The 26,413-nt window shown below is 41.2% G+C and overlaps 3 protein-coding genes across 5 annotated transcripts in view; 1 reads left to right on the plus strand and 2 right to left on the minus strand.

Annotated features, from left to right (window-relative positions):
• The window catches only part of ksr1a (kinase suppressor of ras 1a), a 39,427-nt gene extending 32,986 nt beyond the window's left edge, over positions 1 to 6,441 (minus strand). For both annotated transcript variants that reach the window (XM_080780606.1, XM_080780607.1), the window contains exon 1: positions 5,963 to 6,441. In XM_080780606.1, coding sequence (XP_080636732.1) covers positions 5,963 to 6,178 — 216 coding nt within the window. In that variant the 5' untranslated portion in view covers positions 6,179 to 6,441. The remainder of the gene's footprint in view (positions 1 to 5,962) is intronic.
• Positions 6,442 to 10,176: 3,735 nt separating this feature from the next.
• vezf1a (vascular endothelial zinc finger 1a) lies at positions 10,177 to 23,540 on the minus strand. The gene is made up of 5 exons (XM_080780002.1): positions 23,463 to 23,540; positions 17,855 to 18,621; positions 15,320 to 15,389; positions 14,590 to 14,749; positions 10,177 to 12,715 (listed from the first exon to the last, which is right to left on the minus strand). Exons 1-5 carry the CDS (start codon positions 23,493 to 23,495, stop codon positions 12,360 to 12,362), a joined length of 1,386 nt encoding a protein of 461 aa, XP_080636128.1. The 5' UTR covers positions 23,496 to 23,540; the 3' UTR covers positions 10,177 to 12,359.
• A 2,196-nt stretch (positions 23,541 to 25,736) lies between these two features.
• LOC308327269 (unconventional myosin-XVIIIa-like) overlaps positions 25,737 to 26,413 on the plus strand; it is a 77,604-nt gene continuing 76,927 nt past the window's right edge. For both annotated transcript variants that reach the window (XM_080780556.1, XM_080780558.1), the window contains exon 1: positions 25,737 to 25,864. The gene's annotated coding sequence lies outside the window, so the exon portion shown is untranslated. The remainder of the gene's footprint in view (positions 25,865 to 26,413) is intronic.

Genomic DNA, 26,413 nt, shown 5'->3' on the forward strand with positions numbered 1-26,413 from the left:
TAAGGCGCTTATATCGCTTTTGCTCAGTGGATGGGACATTTACATTAAAAGCTATCGGATGGACGCGTGGATAACGGCATGGTTGTGTGCACTCGGAGGGAAAGGTTCCATATAGCTTCCATGCTAGCTGCTTCAGACACAGGGGAGGGGAGTGAGATGGCCCGCCTCACGGGACTCCAGTGCGAAATAGCGCTTATGCAACAATTACCCTAAAAACAACACCTCAACTCAATGTCATTGTGAATAAGAATTTCGAGCGAAAAAAATATTTTTGGAAGGACACTTTCACCCAGTATGAAGGTAAATGTGGAAGCCGTGTGTGTCACACCAAAACGGGTGACCTATATAATCCTGTAACGCCGTGCATTCTGTGCTTGCGTGCGCATTTCCCAAATCTCAGTGATTTCTCCACACATCGCTCTCTGTGTGTGTGTGTGTGTGTGTGTGTGTGTGTGTGTGTGTGTGTCGCGTCGCCCTCCAGCTGCAATTGAGAGTGTGCGCTTTGGCAGACTTTTTATGCAGGGCGTGGGAAATAAGGCAGAATGTTTTGTTTGTGTAAAAAAAAAAAAAGGGAATATCAACAAAACATATCTGTTTATTGTACACAATGCAATATTCAATGCAATGATATGGTGTGTCCTGTAAGCCCATGTGGGCTGGGCGCCTTTGGTGCATGACACAAAAATAAAGAAATCTATCTATCTATCTATTCAGGCCCATTCAATTAATCTATCACTACATTATTTGCCTGTTCAAAACTAAACTACACTTTATGAAATCATTGTTGCAGCCTACACACATATATTCAGGCCCATTCAGAACACATTTCCCAAATCTCTGATTTATCCACACATCGCTCTGTGTGTGTGTGTGTGTGTGTGTGTGTGGGCGTGTGTGTGTGTCGCGTCGCCCTCCAGCTGCAATTGCGAGTGTGCGCTGTGTGCAGGGCACACTACTGAGTTTAAAAACACAGCTGAAACATGAAGTGGAGTCTGTCAACTCCTGCAATTTCCTTCTTCCCATATTGCGCTGCAACGACACTGGGATGAGCCCGCCGAAGGCGGGCGAAATTCTAGTAATATATAATATATATATATATATAATTATTTTCTTTTTACATCTGCTGTGCTAACTATTCCCTTTGAAATGCCTGGCAAACCACGCTAGCTGATTCAGCACGCCAGCTATGTTATCAGACTTTATTAGTTAGCCAAAATGAATTAACTAAATTAACTAGAACCGCTCCCAAAATATTCGACTCTTTCAATAGAGAACCAGAGAGGCTCAAACTTGCCAAGTGAGGCGCATGTCCGAATAGGACCCGGTCATTTGATTTTGATGTACCCAATGAGTGCCTCCGTCAACAGCTCTGCGCCAGAGAACACTGGGCTGATTCCTAGTTGTACCACTGAAGAATGAGAACAGAGAAGGAAGACGGCGAAAGAAAGGATTCAGGCAGAAAACAAGAAGTGAAATAACTCTTGTTCTTTTGTGCAGAGATTCTTCACACCAACCAGAATAAAATAAAATAAAATAACAAAAACATGGAGTTACCGTGTGGGGATCCCTCTACGGTACCCTCACTCAGTCTACTGTGACTGTACTGACCCACAGGAACGCACCCAGGGTGCCGGCCCGATTCCGGCGAGCCGGTCTGCGTCCGAAACGGTTGGGAAATTACAGAGTTACCGTGTGGGGGTCCCTCTACTGTACCCTCTACTGTCACTGTACTGTACTGGCACACCCGAAATCACCATATATACAGTTAATATGTGCGTGTGTGTTTGCGTGTGTGTGTTAGGTTGCACACAGGTGGTGAAAAACAACCAAGCTGTTTTCGTGCTCAGAGTCAGACACACCCAGCCACAGCTCCGTAAGGGAGTGGTTGCACCACTCAAAAATATCCATCTCCACACTCAGACCGGCAAATTTCACTCTCTCTCACCCACTCCCAACTCCGACAAAGTAATAATGACAGGAGTCACAGAACTTGTATAACTCGCATCGTAGTAAAACATATATTTTTAGCTAATCTTGTAGTTACACCAACATTGCTCTTATGAAGCCTATAAGTTAATTGAACAGGCTCTCTCACTAGATCCCATGCTCCCATGACCCAATAATATGCACACAAGCGCTCTCTCTCACACACACACACACACACACACACACACACACTACTGTCTCCTATGCTACTGTATCTCTACGCATAGCTCCATGAATAAAAAGATAATCTCTTACACCAACATTGTTTATGAAGCATATTGTTCATAGAACAGTTTCTTCATAGAACTAACATCTCTGACGTAAGCACCATCATGGCTTTACTGGTAAATTGTCACTTTAACTTCCCATGGCAGCTACGAGAGAACATTACAGGTAAATAGGGAGCTATGAGCTGACCACGGCTTGATCAAACTTGAACAAAGAGGAGAGGTCACACAACTCGTATCGTAGTCACGGTGCAAATACTTTATTTTAAGATGACCAATGTTTTGGTACTAAATGCCTTCTTCAGGGTATCCTGAAGCCTACAGGACACCAAAATTATTTTATACAGACAGAGAGAGAGAGAGAGAGAGAGAGAGAGAGAGAGAGAGAGAGAGAGAGAGAGAGAGAGAGAGAGAGAGCCGTCTCTGACTGGCACAACACAGCAAACACTTTCATTGGACAGCCTGACCAACAGGTTGCACCAAGGACAGGAATATGGCAGATCAAAGAGCCACGACAAGGAAACATTTACAGGAAGACCTGGTAGAGAACTAAGATTATTTATGTTCCCAAGCGAATTGTGAGGCCAGCATGACATGGCTATTGTCTGGCAGGCCGATGCTTAAACAAAACAACACTCCAGGAAGTGATCGGTCACTACGAGTCCTCTGCACAGACTAGTCAAAGGGACAGTGGGAGCTAAAACCACTGCTAATGAAGGATTCCAATGTGTGTAGTTGTCACACACTGTACACAACTACACATATTAATGCCTATAATGTGCATGGTGTACACTGTACACCATGCACAGTGCTAAATAGTTTTATTACAAAGAAGGATAAATAAATCGAAAGCACCATAGATAGACCCATTTGTGTTTACTATATATGGTAAGAGTTAACTTCCTAGAAATTAATGCAATAATGGCATCTTGAGAAAGAGTATATAAGTATTCTGTAACACTATACTGTCTGTGAAGCCCATGTCAATAATGCATTATAACATATTTATAATGCATTATATGTGTATAAAAATACAATTACAGTTATATAGGCACTCATAAATGTTATAATAATTATAACATATTATATAGCATTTTATAATTACGTATATGGTCAAATAATAATTATAGGCATAAGCATAATAAGAATAATTGCTGGACAATCACATATTTTACAATGCGTGTATTATAATTCTCATTGTAATGTGATTATAAGTCATCGTTACGTGGTCATTGGGTGCTTTAAGTAAAGTAATGACATTCCTGGAGGTGCAGAAATATGTTGTGTGTTCTCGCCATAGACTGTAAAAAGGTTCTCACATAGGTTTAATGCCAAGTCTTTTCCACTTTATTTAAAGCATCCAATGGCCACTTACCATGACGTATATTTATAAAAATACGATAATGCATTACAGTGATTATAAAGCATTATATGATTATACTGTATTATAAAGTTATGATAATTATAATACACTATAATCCTGGTCAAAGGATCCAATTAATCTGAGTGATCAGCATTTAAGAAGTAAGTATTATGATACTTGTCCTTAAGTTATATGCACTGCTTATGTGTCATGAGTATTAAGTTATGAGTGCTTTATACAGTGTAAACAGACTATATTATTTTATACTGTTATGATTATTGTTATGAAGTATTATGATTATTTATGAGTGGTAGTTATAACAATAATCATAAAACATTATAAGCAGATTAATAAATGCTTTAGGGATATATAATGTTAATGCAGATATGGGCTTCAGGGATAGTGTTACAAAGTAGCTCAAATTACATTCTTCAAAATTAAAGCCAATTTGTAATGCGTGACTTTCATAAAATATCACAAAAGTACCATGTTCTGCCCCCTACCCCCCTCCCTCTCTGTCATTACCCCCCCCCCCCCCCCCTTTACCATGTTCTGCCTCCCCCACCCCTTTATCTTTTTTCTTTCTCTTCTGAAGATGCAAGTAGGCCGGGCGCAGCACACGCTTGCGACCTGCAGCAATAATTTTGGTCTGACTGATGTATTTACATGTGTTTCAAGCCTTATGACCTGCTGTAAAACCTTTTGCCCTTCGGGGACACTAATAAACAACCTTGAACCTTGCCAACCTACATCTGCAAATCACCAATAATTTACTCCCGTCCAAAACATTGAGGGCATTATTAAACAGAATTTAAAACTGTAGGCCTATACCTAAATGAGAAACTATGTTGCCATATCCAGATGAAGTTGATTTTTCTTCATTGTGGTATAATCAGCCTGCTGAGCTGATTTAAAAAAAGAGGGGAACACTGGAACATCATGGTCGGTCAACTACTGAATATTGGGTGCTGATTTTTTTCTGACTTTAATCAGACATACATTATGATGATATAGAATAGATTACACAGGGCCTATTTAGAAAGGGTCACCACATGAGGCACATACTGTATCCTAAAGCAACTGACACCCTCCTCCGGTCAATCACTAGTGAGCATTCATTTGGTAAAAAACTACTTTTAGAACAAGGCTTACAGCCAAAATAAATATAGCCTATTATATTAAAAAAAAACACCCTTACAACGTCAACTGACATTTGACTCTATATATCACTAACACAAACTATCTTATCGGTTATGTCAACATTGTCAAGACAAGCTTCTAGAATAGAATATATTTCAGTGAGTTTCGTACAAGCACATGGATCATCAACAACAGAAAAGGTTGGCGTAGGCCTATACTCTTCTCCTTACCACCTTCACGCTACCTTCATGCAAAAGTAGGGCCTGCTATACCATAGCTTCATCACCAATAACATTCTGCAGTCATCTCACTTCTGCAGCTATTTTAGAAACAATGTGTGACTATAAATATCCAGGGAGGTAAAAAACACATGCACACAAAAATCAATGCATCCAAATTGTGCATAAAGTGGGTTATAGTGACGCCTTTGAGGGCCGAGTGAGGATACGATTTCTGCATCATAAGCTTATGTCTGCGCCAACACTACCCAGCATGCTACCAAGCATGACTTCTCCCATAGTGCACACGCTTATTGCCTAAGTGTAGGCTAGTAGGATAGGCTGAGGCCATAAAACCCGTGGGCTCTTGGGAAAACGAATGTTAAATCATCCCAAATTCCAATATACAACTGAATTGAATTCGGATCAAAGACACAGAATATCAGCGCATCAATATCAACATCAATAGCAGCAATTGCAACACTATTGTCCGAGTGTCTGTTATGGTGGAGGAATTGATACACTCAGTGTGATGATGTCTATACGTTTAAATTGTTGAAAAGGTGTCGATGGCTTTAATGTAGAAATGCGAAATGGTGATCTGCAAATAGTTTATTTATGCAAAATTCTGAATGAAATAACGCAAGAAACACAAAAACGGAAATGTAGCGACTATCCGTGGGTTCCTGTCAAATAATTCCTACAGGACACAGAAATAACCAAATCAGGCGTCACTGACATTTTTGCATGTTTTGCAGTCATGCATATAATGTATAGCCTAAACAATTGAGCCTAAGTTAATGGCTATTTTGGGTTTCTGGCTGCAGTATATTGTAGGCTACCATACAAAATATATGCTCAGCACCTCAGTGACACTCGGGCGCCTCGCGTTGCTTGCAGCTGATATTCACCAGCCTATTTGAGGACACAGGCTTCATGACTCCGCAATTTGACTGCACGTTTTGCGTTTTTCTCATGAAGGGGCTCCAAGCTTCAGTGCTTTACACATTTGTATAAACATAAATTACCTCCACAGTGCGTATTTCATGCTGTGTGAGATCGTTGGACGCGGCGCATTTGGTCCGGAGCCCCTGCAAACTGGAGATGGAGATTTCAATCATATTCTGGATGAGTTCGCACTGATGTAGCGCGGCCATCGCTGCAGCGCCACTGCCGCGGCTCTCCCTCTCCGGCTGCTCATCGCTCTCGACCATCTTTCCACCTTTATCACACACACCATCCATTCCTCAGCATTGGGCACCGTTTGAAGGGCTAGAGTCAAAATGCATATGCACCAGCGACGCACTGGTCTAGAATGCAAGTTATAACACACGTCCCAGACTCCCAGACCTGCAGTCACAATCTGGAATGCTACAAATGCAGCCAGAATGTGTACTATAAATGTATCAAAGAAGGATTATCGATGGCAGCCCGGTGTACAAGTCCAAAACACTGCCAGTCCCAGTAATGCTCGTCTTGTCTGATCTGTCGTCTGTCCCGTTCACTAGCGACGAGACACTCGCCTCTTCTCTCTCAGCCTGTGCATCAGTGCTGTGAAGCTACCAGGAATGAAAAAAACACTTCCGCTTAAACTTTGCAAAATAAAACATCAGCAAAACAGCAACATCTCGAGTCTACAACCGACTGACCTGCACGGGGATTCGTGCAACTCTGTCTCGGACAGTCACAGTGGCACTCTCCCAAAGGTTTTTGTCATCCAAATGTTGATATATTTTTAACTGGTAACAGCTAGGTAAAACAAACGCTTATACTGGCACTGCATATTCCTCCGAGTCATTAATGGCGGAAGCGCTGGGGTAACACAAATACAGGGGACTGTGCGGTCTGGGGTAGCAGGGGTATGGTAGCCTAAGATTTAGTCTCGTAGATATATTAAACGATTCTCACATTTTGAATAGACAATAGTCTTTAAAAGGCTTCATTTTCATGAGGATCCGAATGTTAGAGAGGCCTACGGGGTGCTTGTGTCGTGTATTAGTCCGTAGTTTTCAATAAAGAAGTGTCTTAATCCCGTTTGTGGCCGAACGCCATGTTTTCCCTCTCGTTTACGTTGAGCGTAATTCCGGCTTTCGCCGGATGTTCCTCCACACTACCGCCATCTATGGCCATTGGGAATTTGCGACAGAACCGCCCAAAAAACACGTCTTTATTAAAAACTACGGATTAATACCATGATTAATACGTACATTGTCGGTAGGCCACGTGGCCTATCTAAATAGGCAACGTGCAGAACTGGGTAGGATAGTGTTTTATTTCCAAAAAGTGGCGATAATTTGTGCCATTCCCATGAAATAACATAAACAAAAAAAGAGACTGGCCAAAATTGATACACAGGAAGCATTATTTCTGCAAATCACGTCTAACTTGACGTAGCGGGCAGCTTTATCACTATGGATGAAGGTTTTTAATGGTTTTTATCGTCTGTCAGCTGTTAGGAACATGATGGGCCGCATTGCAATTCGGGAAATATAGTTCTTTGCGTTGCCACTGTCAAACCACAGTAGCTTACACGCCATACACACTTCACTAGTGGCAGTTCTTTAACAATTGCGACAACAAGGCCTGGAATTTCATCACTTTAGGGGAAAAGCCACTTGACCTTTGTTGTTTTTAACAAATTAGATGTCAGCAAGGTCATCGCATAACAAATCCATGGGGAAAAAAAATGTAGGTGTTTGTGAATTACTTAATTTGTAATACAAAGTATGAAATTCATAAATGAAAGGAGTTGTATATGGCTACTGCAAAATACATTGGTGTCTAAAAACAGTAGGCCTATTGACAAGAAGGAAGAAAATAACCAATGGCTACCATAAACCCAACATACATAGTTGACCATGAGTTCCCCATGGGTCTATGCTAAATATGTTTGCAATAATATACAATTTTCATAGGATACAGATTACTCTGCCAAGATGTGCCCAGTGTACTGCAGAGGAAAAAAAGCTGCAGAAATACCAGCTAGGTGCCCATGCACTGTTCTGTTGAATACCATCCTGAATGCATTAAAAATGCAACCTAAGATGGTAGTGGAAGGCTCCTAAACTCCTATGGAGATATGCACTGATACAGTGGAAAATATTGAAACTAAATGGTATATCTAAAATTGTCTACTATAGCCTACCATAATGCAAGGGTTAAGAGTGCCATTTGGCAATCAACCCCACACTCACCAGTGGCTACTTTACAATACCTACTATTTGACCATAAAAAGTACCCACTAACTTGTCCAATAATGTGTAATGACCAATTGTTGTTAAGCTTTGTAGCCTAGGGGAGGTTGGCAAAATGGCAAATATATTTTATGAATAAAAAATAAAACTGCATAAAAAACGCATGTGTGTGTGTGTGTGCGTACATACATTGTATTTGTTACAAAAATGTAAATACGGTAGATACTTAAATACTCATTTTTCCAGGGACAAAATTTAATTATTCAAGCTTTGTTTTACTTTGTGTGCCGCATGTTCCTTGTATAATTCCATATTCAAACCTGAACAGTGTGTCGGCAATCAATCAAGCAACAATGTATGATAAATACCCTGGGCAGTGCATGGGCACACAAAGTGATGGCAGAATAGAGGCACTTGACAGCTTGTTGGTGTGACTCCCTGAGCTGAGGACATGATCCTGTCCCAGCCACTTAAGCTGTTCATTCTGTCATGCCATTGGACAGTCAGTACACCACATGTACAGTAGGCCTACCTAGCAGCAGCACTGCAAGAGATTAAATTAGAACGTGGACAATCTGATTGTGTTCTTTGGTGAAAATAATCTTCTGGGCAAGATCTCCATGGTCTGCAATGTTTGCCTCTACCTTTCTGTGGCTCCACTAAAAAAGACACACATTAATTACTGTGAGGGACATTCCATTGTCATGGCCAGAACACACACACACACACTCACACACACACACACACACACACACACACACAGGAATCGCTAATGCCACTACAGTGGAAGGGCAATGAAAAGTACTCATCCTAGACGTAAAAGTTGCTCTGTCAAATTTGCTCTGAAAATTATAATGTATAATGTGGCATATTTGACTTATTAGATACTAAATAAAACATACTTAAGGAAAGTAGGCTACAGAACTCAAGTAATGTACTTTGTTACTGTCCACCTCTATATGATCACTAATCAACATTCAGGTTATTTTGGACAAAATGAAAACCAGAGGCCACAGATGAACCGGACTGGAATAAATACATGTAGACAATGCCATCTAGTGGACGATGCTGGCCAGGGGAGGTAGTTTAGAGACCAGGATTACTGCATGTTTTTTGTGAGGGTACCTACCCTAGGGGACACGGGGAGAGCATGCAAACTCCACACAGAAAGGCCCTTTCGCCAACCCCCCCCTCGGGTATTGGCACTGATGAGGAGAGAACACGCCCCCAGTGCCCACAGCATCCCCAGCGGGAATCGAACCCAGGACCTTCAAGCTGTGAGGCGACAGCACTACCGACTGTGCTATCTAGTGGACGATACCCAATACAAAAAGTAAAACTAAACAGATGCACATATAAAGCCCAATTTATACTCTGTAGATGAGCTAGAGATAGACCTTTGCTTGTCGAATGAGAGCAATAAGAACCATTATTACACCGTGAACTCAATACTTAAACAAATAAGAGCCAGGGAACATATGGTTTCCATCAGGCAGAAACCTCATATCTCTATCATTTTAAATTCTTGTTTGTAAATAAATTGATGCCCATCTCTATCTTACTGGTGTCAAACAAAAGTTGCAAAAATAGCAGCAATAACAATCACAAAAATGTTTTGAGCTTGTATATCTGCTACATTTGCTATTCTTTTTTTTTAATCCTGAAAAGTTAAGTTGTGGACAAGTTTTCTACCCAGGGAGATCAGCAACAATAAAACTCGTATCTCATAACAGTGTCACCAACAACCTGGAGCTTAAGACATTATACTGTGGAGGCTTGTCTGTTATGGACCAAACTTATCCATGTATCCATTGGATACAAATTTCAACAGGTTGTCAATTGCAGAAATATTAATCCCGTTTTCAGCCTGCAAGGGGAAAATAATATTCCAATGCGATCTTTAGAACTGTCCATCTTCTAATCTGGAAAGGCCAAAAATCACCTTTTGGACCAGGTCCCAATAGTACAGTTTCTGCCCCAGTACTTGAACCATGAAAACAATGTTTTGCACCTGGTTACTATTGTGGATTCAAGTACAAAGAAACACATTTGATAGTTTTCTTTTATTTAGACAACCCAAATAAAAGGCACATAAAACATTGCGCATGTTTATGTAATAATTTGACAAACATACATTTAAAAAAAATGTAGGAATGTTTGACCTTTCTGCTAATCAGAAAGCCTAGCTTCTCATATATACAAAATTACCATTCTTAATGTTCTAATACAAAAGTTTTATAAAAGGTTATTTAATCTTTTACGTCTATCCTAACTACCATATCCTTGGAACTAAAATAGTTTTGTACAAAGATATACATTCAACTGCCTTCACAAGGGTCCTAGAATTTCCAATTTTTCTTTTTTCCTTAAAAATAAAGAAATGTTCAATTCCACAAGAAATGTTGAATCACATCGTTTCAAATTTGGCAAACAGGTTATCATAGTGTATCTACGTAAATGCATAAAAACAAAAAGTTACACTAATATTTTCTTTGAAACAAAACTCGGAAACGACAAAAACATGCATATTGCATTTTTTTTCCTTTTTTTCTTTTTCAGTACACAATGAATCAACTCAAAGCTCAGAGCTGCGACACTGTCAGGATTAAAATGGCATTCAGACAGCTCATGTTTTCACAGTTACAATGTTTTTTTTTGGGGGGGCATGCAACTCATGCCTTATCCCGTGGAGGTGATGATGGGCAAAGTCTTGCATTTCAATTCATTATACTGCAGCCTGTGAGGTGCCTGACTGAATTGGCAACAACATACCTCCTAAAAGAACTAGCCATGTAGTTTGTCAATCACTCTCCATAAGTTCATTAGTGTTTCCTTAATACATGAGCCAACTCATCAAGATCAGACCTACATCCAGACTTAAAAGACTTATCTGGACACTTAATCGAATGCAAGTTAAGGGTATGGGAACCATTATAAAAAAAATATTTAAATGGACGGCTATACTGTATGTGAAATCTACGCAATTCCTTTGGCAAGAATGCCAAATGTTTTACGCCAATCAGGACTCTCAGGGGTTTCTCACATGTAAAAGGCCAGAATAAAAATAATTTCAATGTGTGTTGGACATAATTAGCAGTCTGGCAGAGTCTGCCACGCCAACACTGCACATACATGTATGAGCATGTGTCAAAATCTCTTGCATCTTGCGTTTCCTGAGTGGAAGCTTCCTACTATTATGTTGGGGCATTCTCTGATAAACAATTAAAAAAATACTTGGGTATAAAGTGTAAAATGGTGACCAAATGAGGGGGGGAAAAAGTTGAACTAGAAGGGCCAGATCGTTGTGTGAGTTGCAGTGCTTTGCCAGTAGATTGCCCTCAAGTTTACGGGCTGGGAAAGTAACAAGGCTAACATTTGATCTTTGATAATACTGCTGTTCAGCTATATGCAGGATATGCTTTCAGTGCAAGACATTCCATTCTCACTTCATGTAAAATTGACCACAGCTGATGGACAAATTAAAAGAAGAAATTTGCCATTCGTTTCAAAAAAATAAAAAAATAAAAATACTAAAAGACAAGTGTCAAGAAGATATCCACTTAAACAACAAAAGCACATGTTGTGAAAATACACTAATATAACAACTGTACAAGTTAGTCACTGTACCTCAAGAGCATACCTGCCATCTGAAAAATAAAAATAATGACAGGTGCTGTCCCTTTTACTAGACTTGTAATTCCAATAACATTAAGTCATATGTAGCAGGCTAGTGTTAAAATAAAAGGGGGATAAAAAAAAACATACAAAAAAAACACCCAAATGCCTTGCAAGAGAACTTGTGGAACATCGTAGTAGCAAGTTATTGCTTAAGTCCATTTTGGAATACTCCCATTTTCAAAAAAGGTACGGTTTATTTATTTATTTTCCTATGAAGCTTCCTAGGAGTTATCCGATAATCAAATCGCAAACTGGAATGATGACATCACAGTTTTAACACTCATTAACTTACTACAGTACATCTAGCTTTCACAGTCCTTCAGATTAAAACAAGATAAATCCTACCTGATTTCTAGCCAACTGCTCTGCTTCTCAGTGATTTAACAACAGCCGAGGTGCAGCTACGCGCCAGTGAGTTCCTCTCCCTAGTTGTGATGAAGTAAGGAGGGTCTAAAAGGGTTGGGCTCCAGGTACAAATGATCAGTAATTCACCAGCTTCTCATTTTACTTCATTATCCCTTAAAGACCTCCCTGTTGTATTGTGTTTTGCTTTTTACCAGGGTTGGGAAGAGGGTAATACCTGGGACAAAAAAGACATGCTTTCCATGGGTCTCATAATATTGAGAGGCCCAGCTATATTCATAGCCATGGCCTGGGAGGTTATTGCAACCGGGTGGGCAATATTCATGGACGAGACGGGGAGAGAAGCAATGTTGATGGGCCCGTTGATGGTGACTGGGTGCTGAAGGCCGTCCGGTGTCGTGATGTTCACGGTGTTGTTGGCGGAAATGCTCATCTGTGCGGCTATGGTGACGGCATGGTTTATATTGCCCCGGTTCATCGTAGTGGTGATGGGGGTGGAAACAGTGACAGGGATGGCTGAAGCAGAATTGCAGACTTCGTTGCTGCCTAGAAATCCCAAAGTATGTTTTAAAACAGTAGTCTGTAGCTGTCAATACAATTAACCCATTCTGACCCGAGATCAGATTCATACGAGGTTTCCACTGGACACACACTGGTCTGATTAACTCATTCTGACCTGAGATCAGATTCTAAAAATGTCAGTCGTTCTTCGATTTTTCAAAAATAGCAGACCTATGAGCTTGTAGATCTGCTATTTTTCAATAGCTAAAGCATAACATGATGCCAACACCAAAACGGTTCCCGTTCAGAATGGGTTAAAACCAATCAACACTGGATAGCTACCTAGAGTTTACTGTCAATGTTGTCTTGGCAAAACACATGACTGAATTGAGCATCGTTATAGGATTTTAAGGCAAACAATATCAGTCAAAACACTTTGGAAGATAATACTGATGCAACATTTGGAAACAAAATATACAGATGCAGCCTTACCAAACATAGTTTTTAAGCATACAATATGCAATATTCTAATATTTCTATGCATTGCTAGCATGAAATTAGATATAACAAATAATAATAACAAACGATATTAGGTAACATCTATGACTTAATATGCCTGGGGTAGCCGATTTAGAAAATATTCAGTCCGAGACAAACTCCTTGTTTGCGCTCTCATACAACCTCCCATGAATAAGGCAAGAGACACTCACCAATTCACACCCAAATCTCATCACTCAAAGACAGCTATAATGGTGTAATCCTGTGGTAAGCAACAGGCACCACAGTTTCTTCTTTGAAAAATAAACAATTTTATACTGCCTTAGTAAGCGTCTCTCTAGCATGATTCCCGGGAGATTGCATGTAAGCACAATTGTGGTCTTCCCAGAATTACATTTTCAGGTCTTCTCAGAATTACATTTTCAGTGCAAGCTAACTCAGGCATATGGTATTGTTCCATTGAGGAAATCATGTCAGATATATTTTCATGTTACTTTATGCTAACGACGCAGTAGGAATATATTACAGTAGATATGGACAGCATGCTAGATCACAGGTGTTAAAATTAGCAAACTATGGTAGGAAGAAACCAGGGAGGTTTCACGCTTTTTTTTTCATGGGTTATCCCACAGATCAAGTTTATCGTTATTCGCTTTTACCATTATTTATATATTGCATTTAATTTAATTAATTGTAGGATCTTGCCTAAACAGACTAACAGTTTTTACGTTACTTGATTTAATAGTAATGGGTTAATGTTGCTGTAATTGATTATAAAATCATGTTTTATTTGCTCCACTTTTCTTCTCCTGGCTTGTGTTTGTGTACAAACACAAGCCAATGCCTTCAAGCAATATAAATGTGGAACATGAAACCAGATTTCTGCCACAAGCTAGCCACTTCTTTCAAGCTGAATGAATCCTTAGTACGCTAATTGAACTCGTTATGCTCTATAAAAAAGGGTCTTGAACGGTGGGATGTGGTGTACTGTACAATACAAAACAATGTACCGTTTACAGAACCATTTACATCCATTCAAAGTGGTTGGACAGGCGTGTTGTAACAGCTACTGTTGAAAACAACTACAATTATTTATAACTGAGCAGGTACATGAAAAAACATTTTCATGCACCTTTCAGGTGTTTGTGTTGTGTTTTTCTTTTTTTTTACCTGACTAAGAGCTCAGAATCGGAAAGTCATCGACAAAATTGTATTGGAGCTTATTATGAGTGTTCCGCCTTTTTCTCTATGATCTCTAACCCAGCACCCCCAAAGAATGTTCGTATGCTTTTTACATGAAAAACAACTAAATGGAAGCAGCACAAGTTGGAATGCAATGTTAAAATTCTGAACTTTGAACTCTAGTATCACAGTTCATACAATTAGAAGAGTGGGAAATGTGAAATCTGGGTCTTACATACCTTTATTACAGTTAAAGTTGGACTGTCCGTGAGTCTTTAGATGGCTGGTGATATATGCTGCACTGAGCATCTTTCCACAGATGCTACAGGTGACTTTCCCTTCATGTCTGATCATGTGGGAACGGAGTCTGTCTTTGGTGGCGAAAGCGGAGGTACAGGCCTGCAAGCACATAAGAGGACAAGATCAAAAGTCCATCCATGGTCCTTAGTACAATTATTTGCCTAGAAAAAAAACTAGAACATTTTATTCTAATAAGTCAGCATTTTCGATCCACAAATCAATCACTGTGCTGATTTGGGAAGTGGGTCAGAAAAGGGCTAGAATCATGTCCTTCTGGGTAAAAGACAAATATTTACTGCTGAAAACCAGTGGGTGACTCCAATGTATTTATTCCAATCTTTGTTAAGAATCATTGAAACTTATTAACATGTCCAAGATTATATCTGAAATGTTTAACCAATTCTGACCGGGAACCCATTCTGGTGTTTAGCATCATGTTATGCTTTAGCTATTTGAAAATAGCAGATCTACAAGCTCATATCGCGCCACCGAGTGGCGCGATACGAGCTTGTAGGTCTGCTATTTTTGAAAAATTCGAAGAACGACTGACATTTTTAGAATCTGATCTCAGGTCAGAATGGGTTCATCAGACCAGTGTGTGTCCAGTGGAAACCTCGTATGAATCTGATCTCAGGTCAGAATGGGTTAATTAACGACAGTGTATCTTACCGTTACTTGACATTTGAATGGTCTCTCTGAGGAATGGACATGCTTCACATGGCAGCTCAGGTGGTCTGGTCTGTATGGACAAAAGAGGAAAAACAAGGTCATTATTGGTAGGGCCGTTTATTACTACTTTTTACTAATCATATTACTAAGTAAAAGGAAGACACTCAATTTCACTACTGAAACATTACTTTTGGAGCTCACATATAAAATTGGTTTTAAGGCAACACAATCACTTATAATTAGCACTAGTGTAAACCTATAAGCATGACAGAGTCATAGAAGCCTAAAGCTGCATTATATTATAACTATTAGAATAGACTTAATAAGGTCAAAAGCACTGGCAGCTGATTCTTCAACAGGAAAGCTTCACACTGCTGGGAAGTTTTTATTCCAAATGGGAGCCATCAAGTGGAATCATCTCAGTGATGCCATGGACCGGAATCGTGTTTTTTTGTGTGAGTCTGTGTCCCACTGAGGAGGACAGTCGTCTCCAGACAGTGAATGTCGGACTAGAAGAATGGTTGAATGGCAGTGAGTCAATGTTGTGTTATCCAGTCCCCCCCCACTCTCACAATCCAGTATGGAGCAGACAAGTCTCTACTTCACGTCACTGTGGAGGAAGCAAGCTTAAAGCTAACCTAACATCACAGGGTTGTGCAGGGTTTCCTGCTGTTATTGGTATGGCGCCGCGCCATGCTTGAAATAAATTGCGCCATGCTTAGCTGCAAAAAAGGGAGGGGCTAGTGAATCATGGTGTGTGTCATATGAAATGTCCAGTACCTCCCCAGTGTCCCCCTGAATGCCTCCCCAGTGTCCCCCTGAGTGCCTCCCCAGTGTCCGCCAAGTGCCTCCCCAGTGTCTCTCTGAGTGCCCCCCCCCCAGTGTCCCTTTGAGTGCCTCCCCAGTGTCCCCCCCAGTGTCTGCCCAGTGCCTCCCCCCCAGTGTTCCCCTGAGTGCCTCCCCAGTGTCCCCCCAGTGCCTCACCAGTGTCCCCCCCAAGTGCCTCCCCAGTCTCCCCCTAAGTGTCTGCCCAGTGTCCCCCTGAGTGCCACCCTGAGTGCCTCCAGTGTCCCCCTGAGTGCCTCCCCAGTGTCCGTCCCCCCCAGTGTCCCCCTAAGTGTCTGCCCAGTGTCCCCCTGAGTGTCTCCCCAGTGTCCCCCCCGAGTGCCTCCCCAGTGTCTCCCCAGTGCCTCCCAAGTGTCTCCCCAGTGTCTCCCCAGTGCCTCCCCATGCAGTGCCTCCCCAGTGTCTCCAATAGCAATACAAGAGCAATAATACAAATGAATCTTAATTTATTAATCAAATTAATTAATCAAAATGTAAAGGCTGCGCGCCAGACGGTCCGTGCCCAGCACCATGCCAAAGCTTTTTCCTTTGAGTTATTTTGGTCTAGCACTGGTTATATCAATGCATGAGGGGAAAGAGATGTGCATATCCCTACCTCTTTTCAACTACTACCAACACTGCCAGAGAAGAGCTTTTATTCTGACTGGGGCCACCCATGCTAAAAATGTATGTACTTATTTAAAGGCCCTCGAATGAAGCTTCCACAAAAAGATGAGAAATAGGTACTGCAATTACAAAGACACTGCTTCTGCACGAGTGCCGACAGCAGAACCGATCCCATAACCCGAGAGGACGGGAAGGTCGACTGAGACACAACCAGCCTCTGTTTTACCAGAAATTATTTTGAGATGATAATCCACAACCATTCTGTATCTATGACAGCCGAGGAATCACCATGCCACATTCTCCCTATTGCTGTTGCGATCCACTCCACACAACCAGTCTGTCCAACTATCCATGAGAGAATAATTACATGGACAGGTACAGGACACAATATTATGGCTGAAAAATAAGTTTCATCATCGTTTAATTTTCCTTCACCAAGCAAGCGACATGAAGGCTGTTTTTTCCAAATAAGAACATGGTAAAGTTGTGTAATCCACTCAGTTGTCCAAAAGATAATTTATAGTTACAAAATTCACTTCACGACGTAATTGTCTTTCTCTTGTTGTATTTTCCCTCCCTGTCACTGCAACACATGCACACAAGATGCCAGGGTTTCTACTTGCAAGACTACATATTTTGATGATGGCCTACGCACACTGTTCTCTCTGCCAAGCTGGACAGTTGTGGTCAGAGACTACTATGTTTTCTCTTATGTCTTTCCATGTGTCCATTTTGTCTTCCTGTGATCATGAACAGCAAATCTGGAACTGTTGGACCGACTGGCGTGAAACGTTTCTACTACTGACTGACTACATGACATGACAGACACATGTGTTGTGTGAGAGAGACGGGAGTAATGATTGCCGTTTAATGAAATTGCCGTTTTAAGTGAAATAATTTAGTGATAACAGAGACTGAGACACACAAGACCAGCTTTGTGCTATTCGTGCATGCAACTAGTCTGGCCCGCATTAAGTTGCATTGGACCTATTCCGGGGCCATGACCAACAATGAATTTGACTGACACCGCCTGCACTAGTGCCATTCACTAGAACTATAAGTAAAAGGTTACTTTGAGCCTACCTGGAAAAACCTTTCCCACATACAGGACACACGTAGGGCTTGTGCACTCCCCCATCATGAGAGCGAGCATGGTAGGTCATGCGGTCCTTCCTCTTAAAGCGCTGGTGGCAGATGGGGCACTCAAAGGGCTTCTCGTCTGAATGGGACAGCTTGTGGCGGTTCAGATGGTAGACATCGCGGAAGGCTTTGCCACACATCTCACATCCATGGTTTTTCTTAACAAGCTTAGCAGGCTTCTTGACGGCGGTCTGCTGGGGCACCATGTTGCCCATTGCGGACGGCGTCATGATACTCGAGCCTGAGGACACAGAGGTGGTGGCCGTGGTAAGGATACCGGCAATGGTGGAGATGTACGAGGGGTGGCCGCTGTTCTCTCGTGGCATAGTGGAGATTAGGGGCACCATGGTGGGTGCCGTTTGGGCGGTCTTCTTGGGCCGCGACACCATCTTAATACCTGTGTGGCAGGACTCATGGCGTCGCAGATGGTAGCTATCGCGGAAGGCCTTGTTGCAGTAGCCGCAGATAAATGGCGTTTTGCTCTTGTGCTCCTTCTTTACTACGGGCAAAAGGGGCCGTCCACCGCCGCCGCCACCACCACCATTGGCCCCATGGTCTTTATGGAGCTCAGCTGCGCTGACAGGGGGCTTCTGGTCCAGCGGGATGGGAAGAATGGGCTTCTGGTCAATTGGCTCAGCTTGAGAATTGAGGAGAGGCAGCAGGCTATTCTGGGCCATGTGGTGCTGGTGGTGAAGGGCTTCATTGGCCTGCTGTTGAAACACAACAAATAAAACGTGGTTATAAATACATTCAGAACAAGGATTTTACTCTAAAAACCCCGCCCTGCAAAGGTGTGAAATCTTCCTTTACTACATCATAAAACTGATCTCTCTTTAGAAGCGTTAATATTCTAACAAAGATGCATGATGAAGTCAGAAATTAGAACAGAACATCACCACAGGACATTTTTGATTTTAGCGATCCCATTTAATATCAATCAATATCAAGTGTTAATATGAATAAACACAACTTAGTCAAATGCTATGAAAGCCATTTCTAAACATTTCAGTGCATGTAATCAAGTGACACATGAACACATGCGACTTAAAATAAGAGCAACGCATAAAAACTGGTTAGGTTGAGGTGAACACCTGCCACAGAATGGCAGCAATGCAGGAGCTGCAGTGGCCATCGGTCACTTGACTATTTAAAGTCTGTCAGTGTCAGTGAGATGGATAAAGGCTCACTTAAATGTGGAAACTAAAAAAAAAAAAAAACCTGACAGTATCACTATTTAATGAACTTTTCTTCTCTTACTAAAAATGTCTCACTTCAAATTGAAGTTCAAAACTGTGAATACTCCTCTTTTCCATCAGTATTCAGTCAAATAAACTAAACTGAAACGGTTTTTTTAAGTGACATCCAGATAATGCTAATCTGGATCCCATTTGTGAATTGTGATTGTGCCTAATTATTATATTGGGCCTAACATCACAGGATTGTGCCTCTTGACAATTCACATAAAAACAAGGGTATGTGTCTGTGTGATGTGATTAGTTATACTGTGGTAGCTTTATCATTAATGAGACACACAAGTATGCCAAAGAGGCAGAAGATTCTGTTGAATGAAAAATGATCCCATCATGATGCCGATTCATCATGTGACTGCAAAACAGGCCTTCCAAATTAGGGGCGGGTATGGTCCAGCTTAGTGCCACTAAGGGTTTTAACAGCTGGCCATCAGCTCAGTTAAACTGGGGGAAGACATGGTTATTTCCCACTGCAGCTCACTAAACTCACAACGTCCCACATTATTATTTTAAATAAACAACAATACACATGACAATCTAGCCTCCTGACAGAAGAGACTACAGATCCTTGCATCTGTTAGCGCAGCCCTGGTTAAAAGCCAAATTAGAAAGCATTTCCAGGAGAGACTTCTGAAATAATCTGGCAATTAAGAGAGAAATTTTGCTGTGGCTGTACCGTACAAACAGACCAGAGGTCCCACAGCGAGAGAGAAGATTACTGACGTCAAACAGCTGACGTCTCACATCCACAGAGTATATTACACACTTAATCTCACGCAGTGCTACAGAGCCCGCCTCTGTGGGGAGTTATATGAATGATTGTGGACTGATTTTTTTTTACAAGGTCCTACATACTAAAGGTGTGAGAAAAGCGGTCTTTTAAAAGTGTACCTAAACATATGGCAATCAAAATGGACATAACTTCACTTGTATCTCTACCAAATGCATTAAGGTCAAGGTGAGATGCCTGATCCCTTTGAGGTTCATTCATCCACGAGAGGCAGCCAGGAAGACAGTTGAACAGTAGACAGGGTGAAAAGAAAAATGAATCCTGCTAGTTTCTCCTTTCATCTACTCTATTGTGAAAGACACAAATACGGCCTGTGATGCACTGTGCTCAGCAGGAGATCCTCCTGTGCGTCTTCACTGATTTGGTTCCTCTATTCATAGGGAAGATAGCCTACATTGTTTATCCACACACCACCCGGCTAAACAAGCTCACAGACCCAGGGGAACCGAGTGACTCACTGAGAATGCCACCAAAGCGCTGCAGCTAATTGTCTGAACACCTGCTCAGTGTGCACACACATGCTACCTTCCAGGATTCGTCATTTTTGACTAATGTTTTTTTGGGGGGGGGGTTCTGGGATAAGGGATTCCCAGCCGACTCTGCCGAGACCCCTTTTGTGAAAGCTATGAACAGCAGTAACAGTTGTACGGCATACAGCCCTGGCCCCACAGAGGTGGACAGCCTAAATCCTAAAGGCTGCTGTGCCTTCGCGCAGCGCTGAGCACTTGGACATAAATGTGATGGGACAACTTTGGGTCACTCTATCATAAACAACATCAAAAAGGGGGAGCGTCCTGATGACGTGAGAGGCCATGTTGCGAGTTAAATTCCAGCCTGTTCCAGTTGCATCACGCCATGTTTTTCTCCTGCTTAGTCTAGTGAAGCATACAGCCCAAATTTGGAGATTAAAAATACATAAATAAAATAAGGCAAAAAAATGGTGGAGAAAACACATTACCAGTCAGAACTGGTGAAACTGGTTGATCTAAACCTCTGTTTAGTGTTTATTTGCTTTGAAAGCCTAAAGGCTCCTTCAGTGTTTCTCAAGTCTGTTTAGTTAACAAGAGCTCACGTGAAATTTTGGAATTATACAGTAATAATAAGCAGAGGTATGATTCGTAGGTCAAGTTTTGAGATAGGAATACTCAAACAAAATATCTTTCTTTTACCTCGGAATGGAGAGGGTAATGTAGAAAAAGGTTAATTTGTCCATCCTTAATGAATTACCATGCGACCAGCAAAAATGAAATCTCAATGAGTTAAGCCTCCAGATGGGAGAGGTGTTTACTAGTGTGACTCACAATTGTACAGGCCAACAACCCACTGGAAGTATTCCCGTCAGGAACAGGGCACAAACATTTAGAGATAGCACTACTACTTTAAAGGGAAAAAAAGGTTTTCCTATTGTTAGACAGTTTGTTACAACTCATCTCTGAACTTTAGGTTGTAAACTGTCACTTGATATGTTGTTTGTCACTCTGGATATAATGAGCCATGAATCAGACGCCAAGCATTCCATTGGATTTCAAACTGTCTTGGTTACAGAGACTAAGCCAACTATGGCAAATGGGTAAGACAATGCCTCCCACAATATAGTGTAAGTAAGTAGGTATGCAACTGATCAGCTTGTGTGTACGTACAGTCCTTTAGGCCGCATAATTGAAGGCCTTCCCTAATGTCACTAGTACCCCAGATTCCCCACACAAATCATGAACACTGACACTCTTGTGTCTGTAAAGAATTCAAATGTGAATACTCAATTTATTTATCAAATTGTTTCACATACATACATACAGTAACATACATAACAATGTCATAAATAAATATTAAAATGTGTTAATTAATAAATGAAACATTCAAAGTCAACATTAAATGCATAATTCTCATGGTTGGTCAACATCTATGATCTCCCAATGTATTACTATCAACAATAAATGAATCTCTATACATGGATGAACAACAAAAAAGTAATACCTATTGTTGCAAACTATTGGGATGGATACATCCTTTCAATTGGAAATTACATTTCCGCCAATTTCTGGGGACAACTTGGACAAGGGTAAATGTTGTAGTTTGTACTTCTTGACCAAGCAAAATCAGCGCTCATGCCATGGGAACAGTTCCACAATGAGGACAACATCAAAGATGATTCTGTTATCGGCCGTTGTTCACTACTACTACTATTACTACAACTACTACTACCGACGACCATGGCAAACAAATGTCAGTCTTTCATTTTAAAATCGTGATAGAACCATGGGGATAGAACAAGCATTTCATCTCAACGTTCACGTTGCCAACAAGGCAAACGTTTTTAAGCAATTAAAATGTGCATATTGCAAAGTACTTAATTTTGTATTCTGGTCAAATCTGCGCTTTAGTTGATTGGGTTATAGCAAACATTATGTGCATAGTTTGAATTCCTTTCCACCATGGTCACCACCAACAGAACAAAGTTGAAAGCAATCAGCTAGCATGCAACACGGCCATTCAGTGAGGCTAGCTTGTAGCGAAAATAGCAGAGAAGCAGAACCACAAGTTCACATCGCATCGCGTGATCGACGAGCTGCGAGCTGGTAGATCTGCAATTTTCGGCGCGCGACGCAGTCATACGACGAAGTATGCAGCAGGCTTTTTAGCCGCTAGCTGGCTAACGGCTTCGTTAGCAAACTTAATGTCGCTAGCCCCGGCCGTCAGAGGAACAACGCAAAGTTCATTGCGGACTTTGTGTGGAATGAGGTTTAGTTATCAAGTAAGTACCAGCCCCGCCATATACGGAGCCACACACACTGGCTATTAAAAATGTTTCAAAGTATAACTGTCTGGTTGTGAGTGTTGCTAGGGTTAGCCCACTACATCCATTATATCACACGCAGAATGATCAAGCATTCAGTCAAAGAGAAAAACACACTGCTGCTGATGGCTCGCGCTCATAACGGCTCCACTACTTTATTATACTCGAACATGACACGAGCGCCTCCGCGTCGGTCGAGCGACAAGAAACGACGCTATTTTCAACTGGAAAAAGTGTCGACCTGAGGCGCGTAGTTACTTTTTTCAGTTGAAAATGCGTCATTTTTTTGTCGAGGGGTTCGTACGACAAAGTCGCTCTAAATTAAGCGTAACATTTAACGGTGCGGCGTCTGTTCAGATCCCGCATTATTTTTTTACAGCCTTTTATTTGATCCATCGAAAAAAACTTTGAAAACGCGCAGCCCAGACTACTTATCCAATAAACAAAACGATACAAAAAACGCCTTTATCATTCTTAAACATGGCATGAATCCGTTTTAAGAAGGAGAGAGGTGAATTGATTTTTTTCTAGCGTGCATGCAGCCCAAGCCTCACAGCTGGAAGCCTGGATTCATATACCATTGTTTTGCTTGGCTAGACGATCCTAACGTTACACATTAACAGGACAAACAGCCTGGCCCGGAATTCAGCGCGTTCGATTTGTTGGTTTGTTGTACGAACGGTCGCACGTTAAACCGAGAAACAGCAGGCAACTTACTTGAAACAGAAACGTACTCCAGCTCGGTTCCATTTCCAAAAAAATCTGCAGGAAACCTCCAAGCGCCTACAACAAAGCAACCAAACATGGCAGCTACAACAACTTCCTGTCAGCTTGCAGGACGGAACCATTCTCATACTACTAGGGGGGTGGGACCCACAAAAAAACAACAATCTTAAGGCACGGCAACAATGCCATAATTACCTAAACAGCTCAGTAAAAACTTCGGTGTGTGATATTACTAATGAAAAATCAAATGTGCTTATTTGATACAGAGAACTGTGGTATTTGCTAACAATTATGGCCCATGTTGTTTGATAAACACCCTATAGATGGTATTTTCGTTCAGCACGGGGCATTCAGTACCGCTGATCATCACGACTGTTAATGCAAGACCGCCTCATTCATTCATCCATTCATTGAAACAAAAATCACTTCATGTAAATATATATATAGTAGTAATGCAGCCTATTACAAATATTTCACGCTAACATTTCAAATTATTATTATTTTAGTTGTACGTGAGATGTAGCCACTGACATTTACGATGGATTGTTTCATTCCCCTCCATGATTATGTGAAATTCAGACATAATCAGAAACACCTTTATTGCTAGACCTAGAATGCCTGTGATCATTTAATTATACTTCGTATTACGAAGTATATTAAATTATCACAGGCATTCTAGGTCTACTTTATTGCCAACATATGTGTGTGCAGTCGCAGTGCACAGAAGAGAAACTGGACAGCTAGGCAGGCTACATATTAAACTATAACGTAATTGCATGTGACAGTAGCCTATGTGCAACAGCGGGCGCGGTAACAAATAAAGTATAGGCATCCACAGGAGGTTTAAAAAACATGGTGCATTATGGATGGTTTTGATAAATAGCTGCCGCCTAATATTCTGAACACTATTAATTATGAATCATTGCATTGAGTAACAGTTCAGTTACAGTACAAATCTTTACTGTACATTCGTTGCTAGAGTTGATTGTCTTGTTTATTGTATATTCTTTAAATGTCTTGATGCATTGAAACAATTACCGCTTTTGTGTCATTGTGTGGTCATCATACTTCTGTACTTATTCGTATAATCGTATTCGATTAACCAATCAACCACAGTGGTGTGCAGCTCCCCCCTGAACTTGTAGGCTGAGAGGATACAGAATAATTGGAAGTGATGACAAAACACAAAGAAATTAGCAGCCAAAACTGGAACTGCGCGCGCGTGTGAGTTGTTTATATACTAGTCCAATGTAGCTCTAACTCTAATGCCTTCATTAGAGTTATGAACTATGAAATGAAAGCCTGGGTATCGAGGCTATGAACTATGTTATGTTACCTATGTTACTCTTCTCTCCTACGACCTGCGCGCTCGTATGAAATGCAGACCTCTCACCTGTAGCGAAAATATAAAGAACGTTTTTGTTACTCATCAATACAACGGCGGCTTGTGTTAAAGCCTAGTTTGCACTCTGAACCCTCAGCCCCCCACCACACAAAATGCACTTTTTGAAAGGGATTTCTTCTTTCACCTGAAGAAAAATACTTTTACTTTACTCCATTGCGCCCTCTACCGATATTGCCAAGAGAAAAAAAAACAAGATTTTTCCTTCCTGAAAACCCCCGAAAGGGGGCTCAGAGTGTGTCCAGTCTGTCCACCACAATCACAGTCCACTAAGAAAAGTATGCTTTCTAATAACACAAGCCGCCTTTGTATTAGTGTTAGTGAGTAGCAAAAAGGAACTTTATATTATCGCTACAGCTATGTCGACTCGGCATACATTTCATATGAGCGTAGGAAGAGAAGAGTAACATATAGCTCTAATGAAGGCATTAAGAGCCATGGACCAGAGCTATAGGCTACTTAAATTCAAACATGTATAGCCTAGGCCTAATAAATTAGCCTACTTTCCAGATTAAATGGATTTTATGAACATGGGATCAATTGTTCATAACCAATACTAGGAAAACATAAACTTTCTGAACTTTAACTTATTATTTGCTTGCAATAGCCGGGCAACTCGTTTGGTATTACATAATTCCAATAGTCTACCAAAGATGGGGCATGTGAGAGTGGGCGCATTTAATTTAATAGGTTACAACATGTGATGGTGGATTGTGGACCAACAATACAAAAACAAAGAACGAAAGAAAGAAAGAAAGAAAGAAGGAAGGAAAGTTTGTGCTTTCCCATCTTCTATTGCGGTGAGAGACCAGGAGAGGTCACTGCTGGTTAGTTAATTCATACAGACTGGTTCACACTCGCACTAACATTACCCTGCACACAGTGTACACCCGGCTGTCAACTCCAAGAAAAATGCGAGAAACCTCCAGATTTCATCCTACACTACCTACTATCTCATTGCTGTCATCAAAGTCCATCTACCGCCTGGAGGGTACGTGTTTATAACAATGTTGATACGTTATATGAGGCGCGGTTTTATAATGCATTGTATTTGCCATTATTACTGAAAGTGTTTCCCTAAATCCTCTGGTACTGTAAAGAATGAGGGCAAAGCAGATTAAAGGGAAGCGCGTTACTACCGGACCCGGACGAGTCACAACAACCTTGTAATCGAGTAAGATAAAGCCAGAAAACGTGAACAAGAATCATTTCTTATTGGGTGTGTTAAAGTTTTCATTGTAGTAACAAGTGGCTGCAGGAGTGCAGGTCGATATAGTAGGCGAGTATACTGATCATGATCTAGTTAAATGTCATGATACCTATTAAGTCGGCCCATATGGCTAAAAGTAGGCTATATTTATTTTTGATGGAAATGGGACGTATGGAGTCGGCTATAGCTGTCCAAGTTTCAGCTTTTGCAGGGAATCCATTCACAGGGTTGGAGAACTGTTCAGCGCTTGCTGGGACCATTTTTGCTTACTGGCCAAACGTAAAAAAGTGCGCGAGATTGATCACGAATGGTCAAGCAGGCAATTGAGGC

This window comes from Protomyctophum bolini (genome assembly GCF_963924005.1).
Source record: "Protomyctophum bolini genome assembly, chromosome: 13".
NCBI lineage: Eukaryota > Metazoa > Chordata > Actinopteri > Myctophiformes > Myctophidae > Protomyctophum > Protomyctophum bolini.

Bases quoted from the DNA above. Each gene is read 5' to 3' on its own strand.
- vezf1a (XM_080780002.1), bottom strand. From the start codon at position 23,495: ATGGAACCGAGCTGGAGTACGTTTCTGTTTCAA. The intron at 14,750-15,319 runs GTAAGATACACT...ATGTGCTTGCAG, and splicing joins CATTCAAATGTCAAGTAACG to GCCTGTACCTCCGCTTTCGC. The intron at 12,716-14,589 runs GTATGTAAGACC...TGGGATTTCTAG, and splicing joins CAACTTTAACTGTAATAAAG to GCAGCAACGAAGTCTGCAAT.